Genomic DNA, 24,290 nt, shown 5'->3' with positions numbered 1-24,290 from the left:
TAGAACTTTTTTTTTTTAAGATTTTATTTATTTATTTGTCATAGAGAGAGAAGCGAGAGCAAGCACAGGCAGACAGAGTGGCAGGCAGAGGCAGAGGGAGAAGCCGGCTCCCTGCCAAGCAAGGAGCCCGATGTGGGACTCGATCCCAGGACGCTGGGATCATGACCTGAGCCGAAGGCAGCTGCTTAACCAATTGAGCCACCCAGGCGTCCCAAGATTTAGAATGTTTTGAGAGAGTGAGCATGTGTGTGGGGAAAGGCAAAGAGAGGGAGAGAGAGAATCTCAAGCAGACTCCCTATTTAGCACGGAGCCCCATGTAGGGTAATCTCACTACTCTGACATCATGACCTGAGCTGAAGCCAAGAGCTGGCTACTTAACTGACTGAGCCATCCAGATGCCTCTGTTCTTTTTAAATTTTTAAAAGTTTTATTGAGGTAGTACTCAGATTCCATACAATTCATCCATGTAAATTATACAATTCCTTTTTTTTTTTTTTTTTTTTAGTAGATTCACCGAATTGTTTAACTGTCATCATTATCAATTTTAGATAACTTTCATCAACCCCAAAAGGAAATCTTGTACTCACTGGCACTGTTCCCTTGGCACTGGCCTTGGGCGACCAGTAGCTTGTCTCTCTAGATTTCTGTCTCTATAGATTTGTCTGTTCTGGGCATATAAATGGGATTATACAGTAATTCAATCAGACACAGTGGTTTTTTGTGCCTGGCTTCTTTGACTTAGAATACTCTTTCCAGATATCATCCATGTTACAGCATGTTACCACCACTTCATTCCTTTTTTTTTTTTTTTTTTTAAAGATTATTTATTTATTTATTTGTCAGTGATAGAGGGAGAGAGAGCGAGCGAGCACAGGCAGACAGAATGGCAGGCAGAGGCAGAGGGAGAAGCAGGCTCCCCACTGAGCAAGGAGCCCCGATGTGGGACTTGATCCCAGGACGCTGGGATCATGACCTGAGCCGAAGGCAGCTGCTTAACCAACTGAGCCACCCAGGCGTCCCTGGACTTATCTTTTTTATTTTAGGCTGTGTGTATGAAGTGTCATGGCATTGACATTTTCAGTTGTATTTCTTTAATGGCTAAGGATGTCCAGCATCTTTTCATGTGTGTATTGGCCACTCATATGTCTTCTTTGGGAAAATGTCTGTTTGATCCTTTGCTCATTTTTAATTTGGACTTTTTTTTCCCACCACTTTTCTCCCCCTACCTTTATTGTGGTATAACTGACATTTAAAAAAAAAAAATTGCCCATATTTAAAATTTAGTTTGTTGTGTTTTGGCATAGGTTTACAGCTGTGAAACTATTACCACAATCAAGATAATGAAATAACCATTATCCCCGAAAGTTTCTCTTGCTTCCTGTAACCATTCCTCCTCCCACTATGAATCCCCAAGCAAACACTTTTCTGCCGTCTGAATAGCTTGTTTTTCTGGAATTTTATAAGATGTGATCATTACAGTATATACATTTTTGTTTGTTTTAGCCTGGGTTCTCACTCACCTCAATTATTTCAAGAGTCACATATCATAAAATAAAATTCACTCTGTTACAGATTAATTTTTACTTTATTGGTTTAAGAACACTTAACATTGGGGCACCTGGGTGGCTCAGTGGGTTAAAGCCTCTGAGGTTATGATCCCAGGGTCCTAGGATAGAGCCCTGCATGGGACTCTCTGCTCAGCAGGGAGCCTGCTTCCTCCTCTCTCCCTGCCTGCCTCTCTGCGTACTTGTGATCTGTCTGTCAAATAAATAAATAAAATCTTCAACAAAAACAAAAACACACCAAAGATCTACTCTTAACAGATTTTTAAGTGTAGAATACAATATAGAATAACAGTTGACAAACTATGGAAATAATATTATACAGCAGATTACATAGAATTTACTAATCTTGCATTAATGAAGCTTTAAACCCATTGATTGGCAACTTCCGATTTCCATCTCCCTTGCCCTTGGTGAACACAGTTCTATTTTCTGCTTCTTTGAGTTTCACTAATTTAAATACCTTACATGGTTGGAGTCGTACAGTATTTGTACTTCTGTGGCTGGCTTATTTAACTTAGCATAATGTCCTCAGGGTTCATCCATTTTGTCACGTATTGCAAGATTTATTTTTTAAATGACTGAATATTATTCCATTGTATGTGTGTACCACATTGTCTTCATTCATTCATCCATCAGTGGGATATTTAGGTTGTCATAACATCTTGGCTATTGTGAATAATGCTGCAGTGAACATGGGATTGCTGATATCTGGGACCTGATTTCAGTTCTTGGATAATACCCAAAAGTGGGATTGCTATATGATATGGTAGTTCTGTTTTTGATTTATTTTTTTAAAAGATTTTATTTATTTATTTGACAGGCAGAGATCACAAGTAGGTGGAGAGGCAGGCAGAGAGAGAGGAGGAAGCAGGCTCCTAGCTGAGCAAAGAGCCCAATGCAGGGCTTGATCCCACATGATCCCAGGGATCATGACTTGAGCCGAAGGCAGAGGCTTTAACCCACTGAGCCACCCAGGCGCCCCTATTTTTGATTTTTTGAGGAACTTCCATACTGTTTTCCATAGTGGCTCTACCATTTTGTATTTCCATCAACAGTGTACAAGGGTTCCAGTTTTCCATATCCTCATGAACACTTGTTTATCTTTGTTTTGTTTTGTTTTAGTAATAGTCATCCTGATAGGTGTGAAGTGATATTTTGTTGTTTTGATTTGCATATCCCCATTGGTTGGTGACATTGAACATTTTTTAATATACCTGTCAGCCATTTGTATGTTGTTTTTGGAGAAATACGTATTTAAAATTGGGTTTTGTCTTTTTATTATTGAGTTATAAGCATTCTTTATATATTTTAGGTACAAGTATCTTGGAGATATAATTTGGAAATACTTTATCCTATGTATTTTTATTTATGTATTTTTAAAGATTTTCAAAATCTTTTTTTAAAGATTTATTTATTTGATTGACAGACACACACACACAGGGAACATAAGCAGGGGGAGTGGGAGAGGGAGAAGCAGGATTCCTGCTGAGCATGGAGCCTGATGTGGGCCTTGATCTCAGGACCCTCAGAGCATGACCTGAGCAGAAGGCAGACACTTAACGACTGAGCCACCCAGGCACCCTATTTTTAGGATTTTATTTATTTGACAGAGAGTGTGCACACACAGGCCGGGGGAGCAGCAGAGGGAGAAGAAGAAGCAGGCTCCCGAGTAAGCAGGGACCCCGATGTGGGGCTCAATCCCAGAACCCTGGGATCATGACCCGAGCTGAAGGCAGACATTTAACTAATTGAGCCACCCAGGCGTATTCCTATTTTCTTCCATTTTATAGGTTGTTTTTTCACTATCTTGATCGTGTCCTTTGAAGCACAGAATTTTAAAATTTTGATGAAATCCAATTTATTTTCTTTATTGCTTTTGATATTTATCTGAGAAAGCTTTGTCTAATCCAAGGTGATAAAGATTTACTGCTGTGTTTTCGTCTAAGAGTTTTATAGTGTTAGGTCTTATATTTAGGTTGACAACCACTTGCAGTTAATCTTTGTATATGGTGTGAGGAAGGGAGTCCAGCATTGTTTTTTCCCTCTAGGTGAAAAGACTATTGTTTTTCTGTAGAATTGCCTTGGAACCCCTGTCAAAAATCAGTTAACCATAAATAAGAGGTTTTGTTTTTGGACCCTCAGTTGTATGCCGTTGATCTTTGTAACTGTTCCAATATGTATGGAAGTATGGTATGCCAGTACTGTAATGTTTTGATGACTGTAGCTTCGTAAGTTTTAAAGTGGCAAATGTGAGTCCTTAAACTTTTTCTTTACGATTGTTTTGGCTTTTTTGCAGTCTTTTGCATTTGTGTAAGAATTTTAGGATCACCTTGTCAGTTTCTGTAAAAAGATTTAGTTGAGAATTTTGAATCTTTAAGTCAATTTGGGAAATATCTATACACACACACACACATACACACATCTTTTTTTTTTTTTTTTAAGATTTTAGGGGTGCTTGGGTGGCTTAGTGGGTTAAAGCTTCTGCCTTCAGCTCAGGTCATGATCCCAGGGTGCTGGGTTCCAGCCCTGCATGGGCTCTCTGCTCAGCAGGGAGCCTGCTTCCTCCTCTCTCCCTGCCTGCTTCCCTGCCTACTTGTAATCTCTGTCAAATAAATAAAATCTTAAAAAAAAAATTTTAAAGATTTTATTTATTTGACAGAGTGACAGCAGGAGAGGGAACACAAGCAGGAAGAGTGGGAGAGCAAGAAGCAGGCTTTCCATTGAACAGGGAGCCCAGGTGTAGGGCTCGATCCCAGGAATCATGACCTGAGCTGACGGCAGATGCTTAATAACTGAGTCACCCAGGTGTCCCTAATTTGGGGAATATATTAATGTCTAATAGTGTTAAATCTTTTGATCCATGAATGTGGATATCTTTCCATTTATTTAGAAGTTCTTTTATTTCTTTTAACAATGTTTGTAGTTTTTCATATGCATATAAGTTTTATACTATCTTGTTAAGTTGTAAGAATTTTATTATTAATGCTGTGATAAATGGAATTGTTTTCCTTTTTTTTTTTTTAATAGATTTTATTTATTTATTTGACAGAGACAGAGAGATTACAAGTCGACAGGCAGGCAGAGAGGTGGGGGAAGCAGGCCCCCTTCTCAGCAGAGAGCCTGATATGGGGCTGAATCCCAGTACCCTGAGATCATGACCTGAGCTGAAGGCAGAGGCTTAACCCACTGAACCACCCAGGTGTTCCTTGTTTTCCTTTTTTTTAAGATTTTATTCATTTGACAGACACAGCAAGAGAGGGAACACAAGCAGGGGGAGTAGGAGAGGGAGAAGCAGGCTCCCCGCTGAGCAGGGAACCCGATGCAGGGCTCAACCCAGGACTCCGGGATCACGACCTGAGCCAAAGGCAGACATTCAACAACTGAGCCACCCAGGCACCCCCTTGTTTTCCTTTTTTAATGAAAGATTTCATTTTAGGGAGAGAGAGCGTGCATGAATGGGGGAAAGGGTAGAAGGAAAGAGAGGATCTTTAGCAGACTCTGTGCTGACTGTAGAACCTGATGCAGCGGGGCTTGATCTCATGACCCTGAGACCATGACTTGAGCCCAAATCAAGAGTTATATGCTCAGCTGAGCCATTCAGATACCCCTGGAATTGTTTTCTTGAATTTCATTTTCAGATTGTTCATTGCTGGTGTATAGAAATACAATTGATTTTTGTATATTGATCTTGGCAACTTTGCTAAACTGCCTTTAAGTTTTAGTAATTTTTTAGTGGGTTCCTTAAGATTTTGTATATACAAAAGTATGTATCTATAAATGTAGCTTTGCTTCTTTCTTTTTAGTCTGGCTGCCTTTTATTTCCTTTTCTTGCCAAATTAAAACCTCTAATATAGTGTTGAATAGAAGCAGTGAGCATGAGCAGTTATTTTTGTTCCTGATCTTAGGAAGAACCATGCAGTCTTTTACCATTGAGTGTGATGTTAGCTGTGAGTTTTTCCTAAGTACCTTTATCAGGTTAGGACATTGAGTATTTTTTATCATGAAAGGTATTGGATTTTGTCAAATGTTTTTTTCTCTGTTGAGCTAATTGTGTGATTTTTGTTACATTCACATTTATGTGTGCTCTTCTGTTCTTGATTTTGGAAAAGTCTCATGCATTATAGAAATTAAAGACTAGTGATTATCAACATTTGGATACATGGTAACAACCCTTGAGAGTAAGTGAGATTTCCCAGAGAGAGTATATAGAAGAAGGTGGTCAAAGAGGAAAATTAGAGGATTATACATAAGTATTCAATATACCATGTGCAGTGCTTAATTTAATTAATTACAGTTAGTAAATTTAATTTAATGAGAACTTCATCTAAGTTAGGTTGTGGTTTTGCTTTACTAGTTAATTGTGCTATTGTCTACAGCTGTTGATGGGTCTGAAGCATGTCTGGTAACATGGGAAGTTTTTGTGCTCTTTATTTGGTATTTCTGTGTACTGATAGAACACTTAAAGTACAGTTGCCTCTTGAACAACCCATGTTTGAACTCCATGGGTCTACTATATGTGTTTTTTTTTTTTCAATAAATACAGTGCAGTACTACAAATATTATCTCTTAAGACTCTTTTAAGATTTCATTTATTTATTAGAGAGAGAGAGCATGAGTGGAGAGAGGAGCAGAGGAGGAGGAACGAACAGGGACAAGCAGATTCTGCACTGAGTATGGAGGCTGACACAAGACTCAATTCCAGGATCCTGAGATCATGGCCTGAGCTGAAAGCAAGAGTCAGATGCTTAACCAAATGAGCTACTCAGGCGCCCCTCTTAGGACTTTCTTAATAACATTTTATTCTCTCTAGCCTGCTGTATTGGGAGACTATAGTATATGATAGATATAACATACAAAATATATGTATGTTATATATACTGATGTTATATATATGTTATATATATATATATATATATATATATATACTGATAACTGACTGTTATCAGTAAGGCTTCCAGTCAGCAGTAGGGTGTTAGTAGTTAAGTTTTGGGGGGTTAAGTTATATGGGGATTTTCAGCTGCTCAGGAGGTCAGTGCTCCTAACTCCCAAGTTGTTCAATGGTCAACTGTATAAGTTTTTAAATAAAGGAAGAGAATCAGCATCTTATTTTGCAGTGAATATATACATGACAAATAAATGTAGAAAAACTTGAAACTTTGTGAATACTGTAGTTTCATAAATTTATCATTTTAACAATATAAGATGCTGGAATTTACCTCCTCTCTGGTAGAAGAAATGTTTGTGTGGAAAAAAATCAAATTGTGGATTATTTCCATCATGTAATTATTATACTTTTGTAGGGAACCTGGAGCATGTACAATAGGAAACAGCCATAAATCCTCAGACTCTGAATTGAGAATTAGAACTAGATAGTGCTTTCACTTTTCATTTTTGCTTTGTCCTTTGAACTACTAGTGCTTATAAGGTAGTGTCTCTCTCTCTCTCTCTCTTTTTTTTTTTTTTAAAGATTTTATTTATTTATTTGACAGAAAGAGATGACAAGTAAGTAGAGAGGCAGGCAGAGGGAGAGGAAGGGAAGCAGGTTTCCTGCAGGGCAGAAAACCAAATGCGGGGCTCTATCCTAGGACCCTGAGATCATGACCTGAGCCAAAGGCAGAGGCTTTAAACCAATGAGCCACCCAGGTGCCCCTCTTTTTTGTTCTTTTTTTTTTTTTTTAAAGAGTTTTTACTTATTTGACAGATCACAAGTAGGCAGAGAGGCAGGCAGGAGAAGAAGGGAAGCAGGCTCCCTGCTGAGCAGAGAGGGGCTCGATCCCAGGACCCTGGGATCAGGACCTGAGCCGAAGGCAGAGGCTTTAACCCACAGAGCCACCCGGTGCCCCTAAAGTAATGTCTCTAGGTTTTGTAATCACTACTAGCAGTTACTATGAAAAAGCTCTGATTTCAAGGTATTAAAAATTAATTATGGTCATAGTAGTTGTTGGTGAGACTACCTGTTATACTCTTACAAGTAACTTGTTTATATATTTCAGCTTTATTCAGTAAAATTGACAATTAAAATGATACATAATTCAAGTGTATGACTTGATAATTTGATATATGTATACATTGTGAAATATTCACCAAAATCAAGCTAATTAAAAGAGACTGCTGCACAGTTACCATTTTCTTTCTTTTTTTTTGTAGAGATAACACTGAATATTTACTTTCTTAGTAAACTTCAAGTATATAACATTTTTTTAAAAAGATTTTATTTATTTATTTGACAGACAGAGATCACAAGTAGGCACAGAGGCAGCCAGACAGAGGAGAGGGGGAAGCAGGCTCCCTGCTAAGCAGAGAGCCCAGTGTGGGGCATGATCCCAGGACCCTGGGATCATGACCTGAGCTGACGGCAGAGGCTTTAACCCACTGAGCCACCCAGGCGCCCCTCAAGTATATAACATAGTTAACATTGTAGAATAGCCATTCTATAAGATGTTTTAAACCGTAGAAATATCCTAGCTGAATGTCAGCATTTAAGATCTAAGCAATGAGAATTACCTATTCTAAGCTTAAATTAGTTGAGAGTCTTGGAGACTATTGCAGAAAGTTACTGCAATTCTCCCAATTTAGTCATGGATAATCCAAATTATTTGGTTCAGCTAAAAAAGATCTTGTTATATTGACCAAGTCATCAAATGGTATGATTGGTAAAAGTCCATTTGTGAGATGTTTGTTAGCTGAAATTTTATGTCTTCCTTGAACTGCATTATTAGAATTATCTGAAATCATATGAATAATTGAAGAACAATAAATAGGTTTTTTTTAATTTGAGGCACAAAAAGAGAATATTGACTGATGAACTATGAACTATTTCTAAAGTTAATAGTGAGTGGGATGCCCCATCGTGATGCCCACAACTTATATACTGTCTTATAATGTGTTAAAGGAGCTAGCACATCTAATTGGAGGGTCAGAACATAAATCAGCATTCTTAAAAAGACAAATCAACATAGCTGTGTAATAGAAGAGGCATATTTAGTGACTGTAAGTTATTTCTTCTGTTTAAGTATTCAAGATATTTTTTAAAAAAATACATGTACAGCAAAAAGATTGTTAACTTAACCATTTCTAAGAAATGTTTCCATTTAGTCACTTTTCTAAAAATTTTTATTTATTTATTTGAGGTAGAGAAAAAGAGCAAGAGGGAGCAAGCATGAGGTAGGGATTGGGCAGAGGAAGAGAGAGAAAAGGACCCCCTTCTGAGCAGAGAGCAGGTTGTTGGGGCTGGATCCCAGGATCCTGTCATCATTACCTGAGCCAAAGGCAGATGCTTAACTGGCTGAGCTGCCCAAGTGCCTCTGTTTCCATTTAGTTCCATTCTGTGGTCCTTAAAAATCTGGAAGACTGACTTCTTTCTTTGCCATTATGGAGTAGATAAAAATGAGACTACTCACTAGAGAAAAATGGATAGATGGTTATTTAGGTACTGAAGTTGTGATGAGGTACTTCACGCATTTTACACTATATACAGTCATCACATACACTAAAAACAGTCATCCCATACACTTTTTTAGTTTTAAAATGTAATAGGTGATGAGTTTTGAAGTTGTGCAAGTCTGTAGATAGCAATGCATATTCTAGTATATACTTAAAAATGGTAATAGTGACTTCTATTAGATGATCCTGTGACAAAATACATAGATAGTTCTATCATCATCACATGTATACATTGTGAAGTTATGTGTAACAGCAGCTTGGAAGCATTTTATATTATGAAATTGATACATTTCTTTAACACTCTTAAGGTAAGAAAAACTTAACTAGATTGTTAATGTATGTTCTTTAAACATATATACATGTATGGCCTTTTAATGTGAAAAATTACTGGGTTTCTTTTTTCATGACTGCAGGAAGCATATGTGCCTCATTTCTTACTCAAAGCTACCAACTGCCAGTTCTTGATACAATGTTTGTAAGAAAGAAATACAGAGGCAAAGATTTTGGGCTTCATATGCTGGAGGACTTTGTTGATTCCTTTACAGAGGATGCTCTTGGCTTGCGGTATCCACTCTCCTCTCTCATGTACACAGGTAAATTAAGTTTAAAAATGTTAAACTTGTTTCATTGTTCCTTTTAAGTTGTTTCTGAGGAATACTGTAAATGTGCATATATCACTATTAACTAAATTTGGATTCTTTGGGTCCCTAGGGCTTCATTTTGCAGATGTGTCCCTAGTCTCATGTATATGGCAGTTTTTTGAGGTGTGATGGCTTTTTTAAAAAGTTGACATATAATTCATACACCATCAAATTCACCCTCTTAAAGTGTACAGTTCAGTGATTTTTATTATATTCATAGCCGTGTACCCATAACCAGTATCTAATTCCAGAACATGCTCATTACCCCAAAAAGAATCCCTGCACCAACTAGGAGTCACTCTTCATTCCCCTACTCCTTCATCCCCTAGCAACCACCAGTCTATTTTCTTCTGTATGGATTTACCTGTCCTCGATATTTCATATAAATATAATCATGTGATATGATTATATTATAAGCCCTTTGTATCTAGCTTCTTTTATTTTGCATAAATTTTGTTAAAGTTCATCTGCGTTGTAGCATGAATCAGTGCTTCATTCCTATTTATTTTTTTTAAAAAAGATTTTATTTATTTATTTGACAGACAGAGCTCACAAGTAGGCAGAGAGGCAGGCAGAGAGAGAGGAGGAAGCAGGCTCCCTGCGGAGCAGAGAGCCTGATGTGGGGCTCAATCCCGGAACCCTGGGATCATGACCTCTGCCTAAGCAGAGGCTTAACCCACTGAACCACTCAGGCGCCCTGCTTCATTCCTTTTTATGGATGAATAATATTCTCTTTTATGGATATGCCGCATTTTGTTTATCCATCATCAGTTGATGGACTTTTGGGATTGTTTCCACTTTCTAGCTGTTAACGAATAATGCTGCTGTAAACATTTGTATAGTTTTTGTATGGCTATTTCTCTGCAGTTAGTTGTGGATGGAATTGCTAGGTCATATGGTGACTCTATATTTAACATTATGAAAAACTCCAAACTATTTTCTAAAGCACATTTACCATTTTACATTCCCATAAGTAGTGGATGAAAGTTACCATTTATATTGTCACCAACACTTGTTACTCTCTTTCTGTTTTTAAAATTTTTATTTTATTTTCATTTTATTTATTTTTATTGATATATAATATATTATTTCTTTCAGGGGTACAGTTACTATCTTTTTGATTATAGCCATTCTTGTGGGTGTAAAGTGGCATCTTATTATATAGGTTTGATTTGCATTTCATGTTGAGCATCTTTTCATATGGTAGTTGGCCATTTCTGTATTTTGGGGGAAATGTATATTTACGTCCTTTGACCATTTTTTTTTTGGGTTCTCTGTTGTGGTAGCTTTTAAAATGAAATAAAAGGGGCGCCTGGGTGGCTCAGTGGGTTAAAGCCTCTGCCTTTAGCTCAGGTCATGATCCCAGGGTCCTGGGATCGAGCTCTACATCGGGCTCTCTGCTCAGCAGGGAGCCTGTTTCCCTTCCTCTCTCTCTGCCTGCCTCTCTGCCTACTTGTCATCTCTGTCAAATGAATAAATAAAATCTTTTTAAAAAATTAAATAATTTCAGGCGTATAAAAAGATGTAAAGAATAAGACAACAAAAACTCATGTACCATTCAGCATGTGCCATCCATGAGAAATGGATCATTGCTAGTCCATTTGTACACCTACCCAATTAACTCACTTCCTTCCCTGAAATAGGCACCACCTCATTTTGGCATTATTTACCCCATATATTTCTTCGACTTTTTGTTTTCGAGAGAGGGTGAGAGAGAGAGAAAAAGGAGAGAAAGAAAGTGTATACACAAGCACGTGCATGAGGGATTGGGGCTGAGAGGAGAGAGAGAACCTTAAGCAGACTCCATGCCCAGTGCAGATGCTGATGCGGGGCTGATCTCACTACCCTGAGATCATGACCTGAGCCAAAACCAAGAGTTGGTCACTTAACCTACTGAGCCACCCAGGTGTCCCTCTTAGACTTACAAAGCTTATTTATGTATCCTCCATCAGTATGTCCTATTGTTTAACATATTTAAAAACTGGGGCTTTGGGTGGCTCAGTTGGTTAAGTGTCTGCCTTTGGCTCAGTCATAATCCCAGCATCCTGGGATGGAGCCCTGTGTCAGGCTTCCTGCTCTGTGGAGCCTGCTTTTCCCTCTCCTTCTGCAACCCCTCCCTGCTTGTGTGCTCTCTCTCTCAAATAAATAAATAAAATCTTACAAAGAATTTTATATAAATGATACATACTGTATGAATTCTCCTGCAGTTCGATTTTTATATTTATGAATTCATTCTTGTGGATTCACATAGCTCTATTTATTCATTTTCAGTGCTGTTTAGTATTCCATTGTATGAATATACACTGTGGTGATATTTAAAAACTATTGGTGGTGGGGCGCCTGGGTGGCTTAGTGGGTTAAAGCCTCTGCCTTCAGCTCAGGTCATGATCCCAGGGTCCTGGGATCATCGAGTCCCACATCGGGCTCTCTGCTCAGCAGGGAGCCTGCTCCCCCCCAACCCCCCGCTGCCTGCCTCTCTGCCTACTTGTGATCTTTGCTTGTCAAATAAATAAATAAAATATTAAAAAAAAACTATTGGTGGATTTATATTTGTACTTATAAATGTAACTCCCAAACCACTGCTTTTCTCTTAATGAAGTGAGATTTAGTCCTAGAAGGTAATTTACTTGGAAGCTTTATTAAAACATAATTTATCATTGATTTTCATCTAACTAGAGATCTTTATTTCCACTGAAAATATGGTTTTGTTCTTAGTTTGCTCCCCCTTTTTAATATCAGAAATCCAGCAAACAAGAACCAAGTGTTGCATGCCCATCTTGAATCATAGTTTCTGTGTAGACCCATACATGAGAATGGAATGAATCCTTTATACAACTGGATAATCTGAAAATAGATTTCCCCTTAAAATCTGATTATAGTTTTACTGAATTTGGGAAGGAATGTAACACACCCACTGTAGGCAGATCTCAATACTTACTGTTTTCTGGAGTGCCTGGATGGCTCAGTCGGTTGGTCAGCTGCCTTTGGTTTGATCAGGATCCCAGGGTGCTGGGATTGAGCCCCATGTCAGGTTCCCTGCTCAGTGGGGAGTCTATTTCTCCCTCTGCTTGTGTGGGCTCTCTCTCCCAAATAAATAAATAAAATCTTAAAAAAAAATACTCTTTTCTAATTCTTTTTTTTAAAAAAGATTTTATTTATTTGACAGAAAGAGATCACAAGTAGGCAGAGGCAGGCAGAGAGAGAGGAGAGGGGGAAGCAGGCTCCCTGCCTAACAGAGAGCCCGATGTGGGGCTCAATACCAGGACCCTGAGATCATGACCCGAGCCAAAGGCAGAGGCTTAACCCACTGAGCCACGCAGGCACCCCTTCTTTTCTAATTCTAATGACAAATTGAATACCAAGTGAATTACAGGTGTATATCTATTTTTACATAGTCTAAGTGGGCTTTAGCTCAATTTATCCTTCTGTTTAGGCAGGAGGTTGCCTGATAATGTTCTATTGATTTCATTTGTATAATGTTTATGAATGTAGTGTGAAAATAAAGGAATATACTGAAAATAGAAAATTTTAGACTATCTGGCATCTCTATTTTCTGTTTCGTGCTCTTCTTTCTGTCTTGTACAATACTTATTATATTTGAAGAACTTGGATTTCCATTTGATTTTCTTTTACAACTTAATTAGTAGTTCCTTATGGCTGCTAGATGCTTAGTATTCTTTGATGACCTTTGCTTGTTTCCATGAATATTTTTAATGATCCAGGAAAGATTATAGTGTTGTACGTTGTAAGCTTTCGAAAGAGAATTTGTTTATTCCACAAATAGGTAGTGCATGCTAAGTATGGATGGGGTTGGCCTCAGGGTTGAGTAGATGATTAGGTACCTATGAAAAGTTGATTTACACAGTACTATCGCATACCCATACCTAAACACATGGGATGAATAAGGTCTCATGAATCTTACCCATTTGGCATTTATCCTGGTGTCCCATATGAGGTGCGGTTCCAGTTTTATTTTACCTGACAGGTATAAGATTGCTCTAGTATTATTTGTTGAATAATTTATCTTCTGCACTGATTTGCATTAATATCTATATCAGTTCAGCAGACAGTGGTCACTGATGTGCTAACTCTTTTTGTAAAAAAATAAGTTTTATTGGAACACAGCTTGTGTTCATTCATTTACATGTTGTCTATGGCTTCTTTTGTGCTAAAATGTTATAGTTGGTTAGCTATGACAGTGCCTATATGGTCTGTAAGTCTAAAGTACTTATTGTCTGCCCCTTTAAGGAAAAGTATCCTAACTCTTAATCTAGATCATATGTTAAATTTGTATATGTATATGTTTGTGTGTATATATATATATATATATATATTATATATATATATATATATATTTTTAAGATTTTATTCATTCGAGAGGGAGAGAAAGTGAGCATGCAAGCTCAGGAGCAATTTGGGGGCGCTGGTGATGGGGGGGGGCGGGGAGGGAGAAGCAGACTCCCTACTGAGCATGGAGCCCAATGCAGGGCTTGTCTCAGGACCCCGGGATCATGACCTGAGTCAAAGGCAGATGTTTAATCGACTGAGCCATCCAGACACCCCTGTTTCTGTATATTTCTTATCTCCTTATTTTTTCTATTAATCTTTTAAGTTCCAGTACTTTGCTCTTCTATTTATTTTAGCATTTGGTTATTTAAAAGGACTAGTCTTCTCCCCCATTTCATATTTTTGACCTTACTTGTTTTCCTGTATAGACTTCAGAACCCACTTACTAGATTAAAAAAAAAATTTTGTTGGAATTTTATTGGGATTACTTTTAAACTTACATATTAGCCCCTAGTAAAATGTAAGACCCACCAAAAAACTATTAGAACAAGTAGGAGTGCTTCAGTCAGTGAAGTATGTGACTCTTGATATCAGCGTTGAAAGTTTGGGCCCCATATTGGGTCTAGAGACAATTTAAAAATAAAATCTCAAAAAAAAAAAAAAATCTTTTAGAACTGATAAATGGATTCAGGGATGCCTGGGTGGCTCAGTTGGTTAAGTGTGTGCCTTTGGCCCAGGTCATGATCTCAGGGTCCTGGGATGGAGTCCCACATTGAGCTCCTTACTTTCGAGGAGTCTTCTTGTCTTCTGCGCTTCCTCCTGCTTGTTCTCTCTTTCTCTCTCTCTCACTCTGTGTCTCTCTCTCAAATTAAAATAGATTAAAAAAAAAAGAACTGATATGGTTTCAGTAAAGTTGTAGGATGCAGAATCAATATGCAGATATCTATTTCATGTCTGTACACTAACAATGAGGCAGCACAAAGAGCAGTTAAAAAAACCAATTCCATATACAATCACACCACAAATAATAAAATACCTAGGAATAAACCTGACCAAAGAGGTGAAAAAGATCCATCCTCTGAAAACTGTAAGACACTGATGAAAGAAATTGAAGATGACACAGAGAAATGGAAAAGACATTTGATGCTCATGGACTGGAAGAACAAATATGTTAAAAATGTCCATACTACCTAAAGTAATCTATAGATTTAAATGCAATTCCTATCAAAATATCAACAGCATTTTTCACAGGACTAAAACAATCTGAAAAAGCCATTTATTGAGCACATTCATTCCGTGCAAAGAACTAGACAGAATGCTGTCACAAAAGAAGAGATATTCATGGAATCTATGCACAAGAAACTCGCAATCTAAACTGGTATTAAAATGAAAACCTAAAGAAATAGATTGTAAAGTAGAACATACTTTAAGGAGCTTAAGAGCACTACAGGTAAAGCACCACAGGATTTAAAGGAGGACAGCTGTACTTTTGTTGGTAGAGATCACGAAAGGCTTTCAGTCTTGGCCCTAAGAAAGAAGCAGATTGTCGAAAACTCAAGAAAATTAATCCTAGACAAAATGAATACATAAGTAAATAAGTATCTTTCTTGTATATGACCACTAGTTAGAAGAAATAATGTTTAAGAGAACACAGTATTAATTATGGTAACAAAAGATAAAGTTCTTAAATGTATATATTTTTCCTATGTTAATTCTAAGAACTCTATGGAGAATATGTAAATGCTAACTGATTTGAACAGATTCATACAGCTGTACGTATTAAACAGTTATAATATTGTTGGACAGAAAAAAGATAATGTCAATTTTCTGTAAGCTAATTTGTGAGAGGTTTTTTTTTTTTACATTTTTAAAAACTTTCTAGTATAGCTATTTTAGGTGTACAATCTAGTGATTCAGCAGTTGCATATATTAGTGATCATGAACATAAGTATACTTTTTTTAAATCATTTTTATTTTTAAAGATTTTATTTTTATGTGATCTCCATGTACAGTGTGGGGTTTGAACTGAAACCCTGAGACGAACAGTCACATGCTCTACTGACTGAGCTAGCCAGGTGTTCCAAGATAACTGTGCTCTTGTTTTTTTTAAGATTTTATTTATTTATTTGACAGAGAGAAATCACAAGTAGATGGAGAGGCAGGCAGAGAGAGAGAGAGGGAAGTGTTTCCCTTCTGAGCAGAGAGCCCGATGTGGGACTCGATCCCCTGAGATCATGACCTGAGCCGAAGGCAGCGGCTTAACCCACTGAGCCACCCAGGTGCCCCAATAACTGTGCTCTTAATCTCCTTCACCTATTTTGCCCATTCCCCCCACCCACCCACTTCCCCTCTGGTAACCATCTGTCTGATCTTTATACTTAAGGGTCTATTTTTGTTTTTTTTTCCCCTTTGTTTCCTTAAATTCCATATATGTGTGAGAGCATATGGCATTTGTCTTCTCTAACTTACTTTGCTTAGCATTATACCTTCTAGATCCATCCATGTTGTTGGCAAATGGCAAAGTTTCATTCTTTTTGATGGCTGCATAATATGACATGGTATATACATGTCACATCTTTATCCATTCATCTGTCCTGTGGACACTTGGGCTTCTTCCATATCTTGACTATTATATGTAAATAGTGCTGCAGTAAACATAGGGGTACTTATATTCTTTTATTTATTTATGTTTAAATATTTTATTTATCTGTGAAAAGAAGGAGAAAGCGTACAAGCTGGGGGAGTGGCAGGCCCAGAGAGAAGCAGGCTCCGAGCCTGATGTGGAATTTGATCCCAGGACCCTGGGATCATGACCTGAGCCAAAGGCAGATGCTTAACTGACTGAGCCACCCAGGCCTCCCATCCCACCTATATCCTTTTAAATTTAATGTTTTCATATTCTTTGGGTAAATACCCATTAGTGCATTTACTAGGTTGTAGGGTAGTTCTATATTTATTTTATTTTTATAAAGACTTTTTTTTATTTGTCAGAGCGCATGCATGCTCAAGCGGGGGGAACAGCAGGCAGAGGAGGAAGCACTGAATAGGAAGCCTGATGTGAGGCTTGATTCCAGGACCCTGGGATCATGACCTGCACCAAAGGCAGAAGCTTAATGGCTGAGCCACCCAGGTGTCCCAATTTTTAAAGATTTTATTTTTAAGTTATCTCCACACCCAGTGTGGGGCTCAAACACACAACCCCAATATCAGGAGTTGCATGCTCTACCGATTAAGCCAGCCGGGTACCCCTAGTTTGCTTTTTTATTTTAAAACTTTTCAAGTTTTGGGCGGGCTGTAATATATATAACATATTTATCATTTGAACTATTTGTAGTTGTGGAATTCAGTTGCATTCGTCACATTCATTCTCTGTCTATGAATTTGCCTCTTCTAGGTACCTCCTAGAAGTGGAATCAGACAATATATGTTGTTCTATGTGTGCTTTATTTCACTTGGCATAGTATTCAAGGACCATCCATGTTATAGCATATATCAAAAAAAAATTTTTTTTTTTGAAGATCTATTTATTTGCGAGAGAGTGTGTGTGCATGCATAGAAAGGCCGGGGAGAGCAGAGGAAGAGAGAAACCCAAGCAGATTAATGCGCTGAGCATGGAGTCCTATGCGGGACTTGATTTCATGCCACCTGTGCCAGAACCAAGAGACACTCAACTGACTAAGCCACCCAGGCACCCCACATCCAACTCTTGATTTTGGCTCTGGTCACAGTCTAAGGATCATGGGATTGAGCCATGTGTCTGGAGCCTTGCTCAGTGGGGAGTCTGCTTGAGAATTCTCTTTCCCTCTCTGTTTGCCCCTCCCTCTGCTCACGCACATTCTCTTCTCAAATCTTCAAAAAAAATTCCATTCCTTTTTATGGCTGAGTATTTTTTTTTATTGTGTATATATGTCACATTTCATTCATAAATCTAATCATCTTCTGATGGATGGACAATTGGGTTCTTTCTACCTTTTTGCTATTGTGAAAAATGTTGCCGTGGACATTGGTACGTAGATGTCTGTTTGAGTCCCTGCTTTCTGGCTGAGAGTGGAATTGCTTGAGTTATACAGTAATTCTGTGTTGAGCTTTTTGAGGAATTGCCATATTTTAATGTGTTTAAACACATTTAACATGTTTACTTGTTAATGTGTTTTTACACATTAATTTGTTTAATGTGTTTTCAAACTTTATATAAATGACATCATTTGTATATATACTAATTTGTTTTTTACTGATCTTTTAGATTTATCATTGTTAATATGTAGCTGTAATTTGTTGTAGTTTCTGTATAGTATTTTATTGTATACATTTTGTAATTTAATCAGGTATCCCTTAATGGTGGGCTCTTAGGTTGAATTCCCCACCTCTACTTAAAAACAGCTCTGTAGTGAATATTACAGAAATCTTCTTGTACATATGTGTAAGTCATTAGGGTATATACCCAGTAGTAGAATGGAAGCATACAATATGTTTTTACAACTCTACTAACTGTTGCAAAATTATTCTCACACAGAGAATGTGGGAGTTTCTGTTTTCCTTATTCTTTGAATGCTTAGGTTATCTGATGGGTGTGAAAATGGTATCTAGTTATTTCATCTTGCATTTCCCTGGCACCTAGTGAGGTTTGCCGTCTTTGCCTTTGTTAAGTGACCTGTCAGTTTTGTTATGTGTAAATATCCTTTTCATAACATCTACCAGTTTTTTTGGGGGGTCATTTTATCTCTCTAATTAAATTTTAGGATTTTTTTTATATGCTGAGAGTAGTAATTCTTTGTCTTATTCTGAAAATCTCCTAATTTGTGTTTTTATGATATCTTTTTAATGTAATACTGTGCAGTCCAGTTTGGCAGTCACTAATATAAATTAGATTTAATTTCAGTTTAATTAAAATTAAATTATGCATTCATTTCTCCATTAGCCACATGTGGCTAGTGGCTACTCTACTGGACATTGCTGATATAGGACATTTCTATCATTAGAAATTTCTGTTGCAGGGAGCCTTGGGTGGCTCAGTGGGTTAAGGCCTCTGCCTTCGGCTCAGGTCATGATCCCAGAGATCGAGCCCGGCATCCAGCTCTCCACTCAGCAGGGAGCCTGCTTCCTCCTCTCTCTCTGCCTGCCTCTCTGTCTACTTGTGATCTCTGTCTGTCAAATAAATAAATAAAATCTTAAAAAAAAAAGGAAATTTCTGTTGCCTAGTTCCTCATAGAAAGTTTTAAACTGTAATGGGTTTATCATAATATTTCATTACGGATTGTGGTTTTCATATCTTTTATGAGAAATCTTTCAGCACCATTATGTTTAGGAGGTATTCTCTTAGTTTTCTTTTAAATAATTTGCTTCTCTTAGTAAGTATTAGACTCCATCTAAAATTTAATTTTATGATGTGAGGTCAGGATCTGCCTTTTCTATATAGATTCTTGTTCTAGCATTATTTTTTTTAAAGAATTTATTTATTTGACAGAGATTACAAGTAGGCAGAGAGGCAGGCAGAGAGAGAGGGCGGGGGAAGCAGTGTCCTTGCTGAGTGGAGAGCCTGATGCAGGGCTCGATCCCAGGACCCTGAGATCATGACCTGAGTCGAAGGCAGAGGCTCTAACCCACTGAGCCACCCTGCATTATTATTTTGATAGTCTGCTCTGCCAGGAGATGTAATGCTGCCTCTGTCATTTGCCAGGTTCTTGGTGTGTCCTTTCCTCATGGGCTTTTTCCCCCTGGTATTTCAGTTTTTCTTTTTCCTTTTCTTCATCTTTTTTTCCCATATCCTTTTTCTTAACCCTTTCTTCTTTCATTTTGAATTTGGGGTCAAGTTTTTTTTTTTTTTTTTTTTTTTAAAGATTTTATTTATTTATTTGACAGAGACAGATCACAAGTAGGCAGAGAGGCAGGCAGAGAGAGAGAGAGGAGGAAGCAGGCTCCCCGCTGAGCAGAGAGCCCGATGCGGGACTCGATCCCAGGACCCTGAGATCATGACCTGAGCCAAAGGCAGCGGCTTAACCCACTGAGCCACCCAGGCGCCCCTGGGGTCAAGTTTTGACAAGTTCTCTTAAAAAACAAACTTGTTGGGAATTTGTTTATATTTGCATGGAATTTATCAAATGATTGGTGAGAATTGGTGTTTTTATACTATTGAGTCTAATAATCATTGTAATTTTATGCCCCTCAGTAATATTGAGTAATTTCCTCCTTAATGGTGCAACACATCTTCTAATAGGATTTTTATTGTCTGTTCAGGTTAAAATGTGCATAAATGAGACTGATGTGTAATTGAGTTGCATTTGTGTTATGCTAGCCCCATTAAGTGAGTTGGGCAGCTTACTTTGTGTCTTCTTTCTGTTTTCTAAAATAACTGATAATTTGGGGTTTCTAGAAAATTCTAAATGTATTTTTCAGCTTGCAAGCAGTACTTTGAAAAGTATCCAGGAGATCATGAACTCCTTTGGGAGGTTGAAGGTGTTGGACACTGGTACCAGCGGATACCAGTCACCAGAGCATTACAGAGAGAAACACTTAAAATTACAGGTAAGAATTACAGGTTTCAAATTGAAACACATGTCAGGGTTAAAGAGCAGAGCCTTTTAATGTTTGTGGCTCTTAGTCTGGAGTTATGGTATATTGTAATGTGACCTCTCTAGTAACAGATCCTCTTTTCTAAACTTTGAATTTTTGTTATGTATTAACATTTGAGTCACTAATAATAAGAGGATTTAGAATTATAATAGCCCAGCAGAGTCTGACATTCTAGGAATTGGTGGGTAAGAAGGAAACACAGATACTAAAGCAGCATAGACTAGGCATCAAGGAATCAGAGAGTAGTCCCTGGTCTTTCCTCAAAGTCACGAAATATAGATAACTAATAATTTTGTAATTGCAAGTTTTCATTATAAGATATTGGTGAAGGAGATATTCCACACTTAGGTTTTCAACACCCTTTTGTTCAAGATGCTATTCAGGGCTTTTGTGAAAAATCAGTACAAACCATGTTGTAGTTAAAACCAAATACTGATTGGGTTACAATTTTTAAAATTCTTCTATACACAGCAGTTTCTCAAAATGAAGCTAAAAGACCTATGTCTGGAGAATATGGTCTTGCATCTGTTCCAGAATATGAAGCAGGAACTGAAGACAATCAGTCTAGTGAGATGCAGCTAACTGTAGGTACACTGTGTGTTTATTGTAGGAAATAATTTTTGTTTCTTTAAACTAGATTCAGCTAATATTTAATTTTGTAAATGTTAGTGTTCATCAAGTTATGTAATTTTAATTTTTTACTGTGTTAGTTTTCTTGGAATCTCCTGTTAATGGCTTACTAAGGACTTAATTTTCCTTGAAAAATAATTTGGAATCACACAAAATAATATAGAAGAAATAGAAGAAAATAAAAATCTCTAATCCCACTACCCCAGATACAGCAACTGTTAACAGTTTTCTATTTGTATTTAATATATATTATAGAACATTGTATATTTTTGTTTTCTGTAATGCTGCTTCTGTTTTTCCTCCACTAACATAATATTATAAGCATTTCCATGGCATTATGGTTTCAAAACATGATTATTAAATAGCAGCATACTATTCTGTGTAAATACCATTGTTTAGTTCTTTAACATATTACTTAAGTTTTTTTGCGTAAGTGGCTCAGCAGTGAACACATTCATATATACATCTTTTTGCCTATGTAATTCTTTCCTTGCACTCATAAATTTCTAGAAGTGAAATTAGTAGTAGGTCAAAAGTTATGAAGTTACTGTGGAAAGTTTGAGTCTCTGTATGCTAGGTCTTTGTAGAATGTAATGCATTTTGAAAGTACTAGGTAAATCTTCCAGGGACAAGTGCTTTGGGGAATTATTTGTGCCTCTTATTTCTTCCTTGATCCGTGTGAGTGTTGACTAAACTTTTTGGAAACGTTTTTAAGGATAATGTAAATCAGGAGGCGCCTGGGTGGCTCAGTGGTTAAGCCGCTGCCTTCGGCTCAGGTCATGATCTCAGTGTCCTGGGATCGAGCTCAGCAGGGAGCCTGCTTCCTCCTCTCTCTCTGCCTGCCTCTTTGCCTACTTGTGATCTCTGTCTGTCAAATAAATAAATAAAATCTTAAAAAAAAAAAGGATAATGTAAATCATACAATCACATGTAAGGAGTTAGATTTTTTGTTTTTATCTACATTTGGAAATCCAAGCTAAATGATAACCCCAGGTTTGATTATATTGAGGTTCAAATTCCTCAGATACTCTTAAACTTAATTAGTATTGGTCAGACATCATAAAATCAGGGAAGGTAGAAAAAAATCTTTCCCCAAAATATGGTGAGAACAGTGATTTACCAAATAATTTTAAATGGGATGTATAAATGAGAATATATATTAAACCATATAATTTTAAATGGGTTGTGTACATGAGAATATATATTAAACCATGTCACAAGGGTGGCAGCATAAATTCAGTTTTCTTTCATTTTAGAAATAAATATTCTTCAAATTACTTTAAGATTTTAATTAGTTCAAGGGAAATATTTCTCACATTAAAATATTTTATCTCTCAAAAAAATATTTTCTCTCTCTTTTTATTGCTAACCAAATGGGGAAGTGGTCTTGTTTATTTTAACCACATTGCTTTTAGCTTTGCTGAGGTATAATTGACAAAGATTGTACATATTTAAGGTGTACAACTTGATGTTTTGAGATACACTGTGAAACAGTCACTATATGATTTATTCTTCAGGCGGTGATGGTATTTCTACTTGCTTTTTCCTATTTTGTGACATAAAACATTACATGTACTTATACTCTTTGTACCATTTTAAAATGATTTTTATATGTGTGTTAACCTTGTCTAGTTCAACTGTAGGCTTCTTGAAGACAGGATTTTTGTCTTATCTGTCCCAGTTTATCCTTGTTTGTGTCCTGTCAGTAGACCTTCTTAAAGTCTCAGTGCCTGCTGTGTCATAGGGTTTCAGTAAGTGTGTGATGAACGAATGAATAGTAGTTTATATAATGAAGTAGATACTTTGGCAAGTGCTAGATATACAAAGATGTGGTTCTCACAAGCATGGGAGAAGTAGATGGTCCATTATTGGAACCAGATTACATAAACAAACTACAGGATTATAATTGCCTTAATAGGGCAAATAGCAAATGATGAAGGTACATAGCACAGTGAGTAACTCTGCGCAAGGAGTGGAGTAGGTGAAGCAGCAATCAATCTGACTTTCAAGGGACAGGTGTGAGTTTTGTGACAAAGGCTAAGGTTTTCCAAAGGCTAGTGTGTTTAAAGAAAAACCAAAAACCAAACAAGTGTAAATTGGTTTTCAGAGTTGAGAGAGGTTGAGAGTTTATATTCTAGGCAGTAATAAACCATTAAATGTTTTTTGTTTTTGTTTTTTTAAAGCAAAAGAGTAGCGCAGTTTGTGATTTGGAAGCATCTTTGCCATTGGGTTGGAAGGGATTACAGAGCATGCGATTAGAGTGAGGGATACCAGGGATGAGGCTCTTGGAATAATCACATTAAAGATGATAAAGGCCTAAACTAGAGAATCGGTAATACAAAGGAGGGGGCAGTTGTGAGAGAGTCTTCAGAGTCAGAATTGAAGGCTTTGCAGTTCACTTAAGGACGGTTAAGAAGAAGTCATTACTGACTCACGGGTTTTTGGCCAGAATGGCTGATTGAACTGTTACTGCCATTAACCAAGATAGGGAATAATATTGGGAAAATAGTTTAATTTGGAACAGGTTGGTTGGTTGTGAAATTGGATGGAGCATCCATATTTCTTTGGAAATCAGGTAAGAAGTTAGGGAGATTAATTACATACCTGGATTCATCAGCAAATAGATGTTGAAGTAAAGGTAGTAGATAAAATTACACAGGGAAAGCATGTAGACAGAGAAGAGGAGGTAGCTGAGGACAGGACACTAGGAAACTTCAGTGAGTTGCACTGTAACATATTAGATGGCTTGGTATGGGCTCAACATCAGGATAAACTGAGGCTGTAACATTATCTTTTAATTTCTTCAGGTGAATGGTGAATAGTGAATGCAAAAATGTTTGAAAAATGTTTGAAAAATGTTTCATAAGATTTTCTTTGGCACTGACTAAAATAGATTCATAGGGAGAAAAAAATGAACTAAAATGTTTGGTTTTAATCTATATTTCTATTTTAGATTGACTCTCTAAAAGATGCCTTTGCAAGTACTTCTGAAGGTGAGAAATTGAGCTAATCTACCAGTATTTGAGATTATTAGAATTTAGGGGTGGGAGATGTCCCATAAAGTACGTGAAGACTTATTCCACTAAGATCTAGAGCTGAGTTCTAATGCCACCACTACCACTGGTCTTGCTATGTGAACAAAGCTACCTTACCT

General features: G+C 37.2%; 1 protein-coding gene across 5 annotated transcripts in view; it reads left to right on the top strand.

The window, feature by feature from the left end:
- Positions 1 to 24,290, top strand: part of FAM169A (family with sequence similarity 169 member A) — a 109,438-nt gene that overhangs the window by 72,527 nt on the left and 12,621 nt on the right. For 4 of the 5 annotated variants that reach the window (XM_059175250.1, XM_059175247.1, XM_059175248.1 and 1 more), the window contains exons 6-9: positions 9,422 to 9,601; positions 20,330 to 20,458; positions 20,978 to 21,090; positions 24,090 to 24,129. In XM_059175250.1, the coding sequence (XP_059031233.1) occupies positions 9,422 to 9,601; positions 20,330 to 20,458; positions 20,978 to 21,090; positions 24,090 to 24,129 (462 nt within the window). The remainder of the gene's footprint in view (positions 1 to 9,421; positions 9,602 to 20,329; positions 20,459 to 20,977; positions 21,091 to 24,089; positions 24,130 to 24,290) is intronic. The other variant, XM_059175251.1, reaches the window with a different exon arrangement.

The sequence above is a fragment of the Mustela lutreola genome, chromosome 5 (assembly GCF_030435805.1).
Source record: "Mustela lutreola isolate mMusLut2 chromosome 5, mMusLut2.pri, whole genome shotgun sequence".
Classification (NCBI taxonomy): domain Eukaryota; kingdom Metazoa; phylum Chordata; class Mammalia; order Carnivora; family Mustelidae; genus Mustela; species Mustela lutreola.
This window is presented reverse-complemented; position numbering and strand designations above follow the sequence as displayed.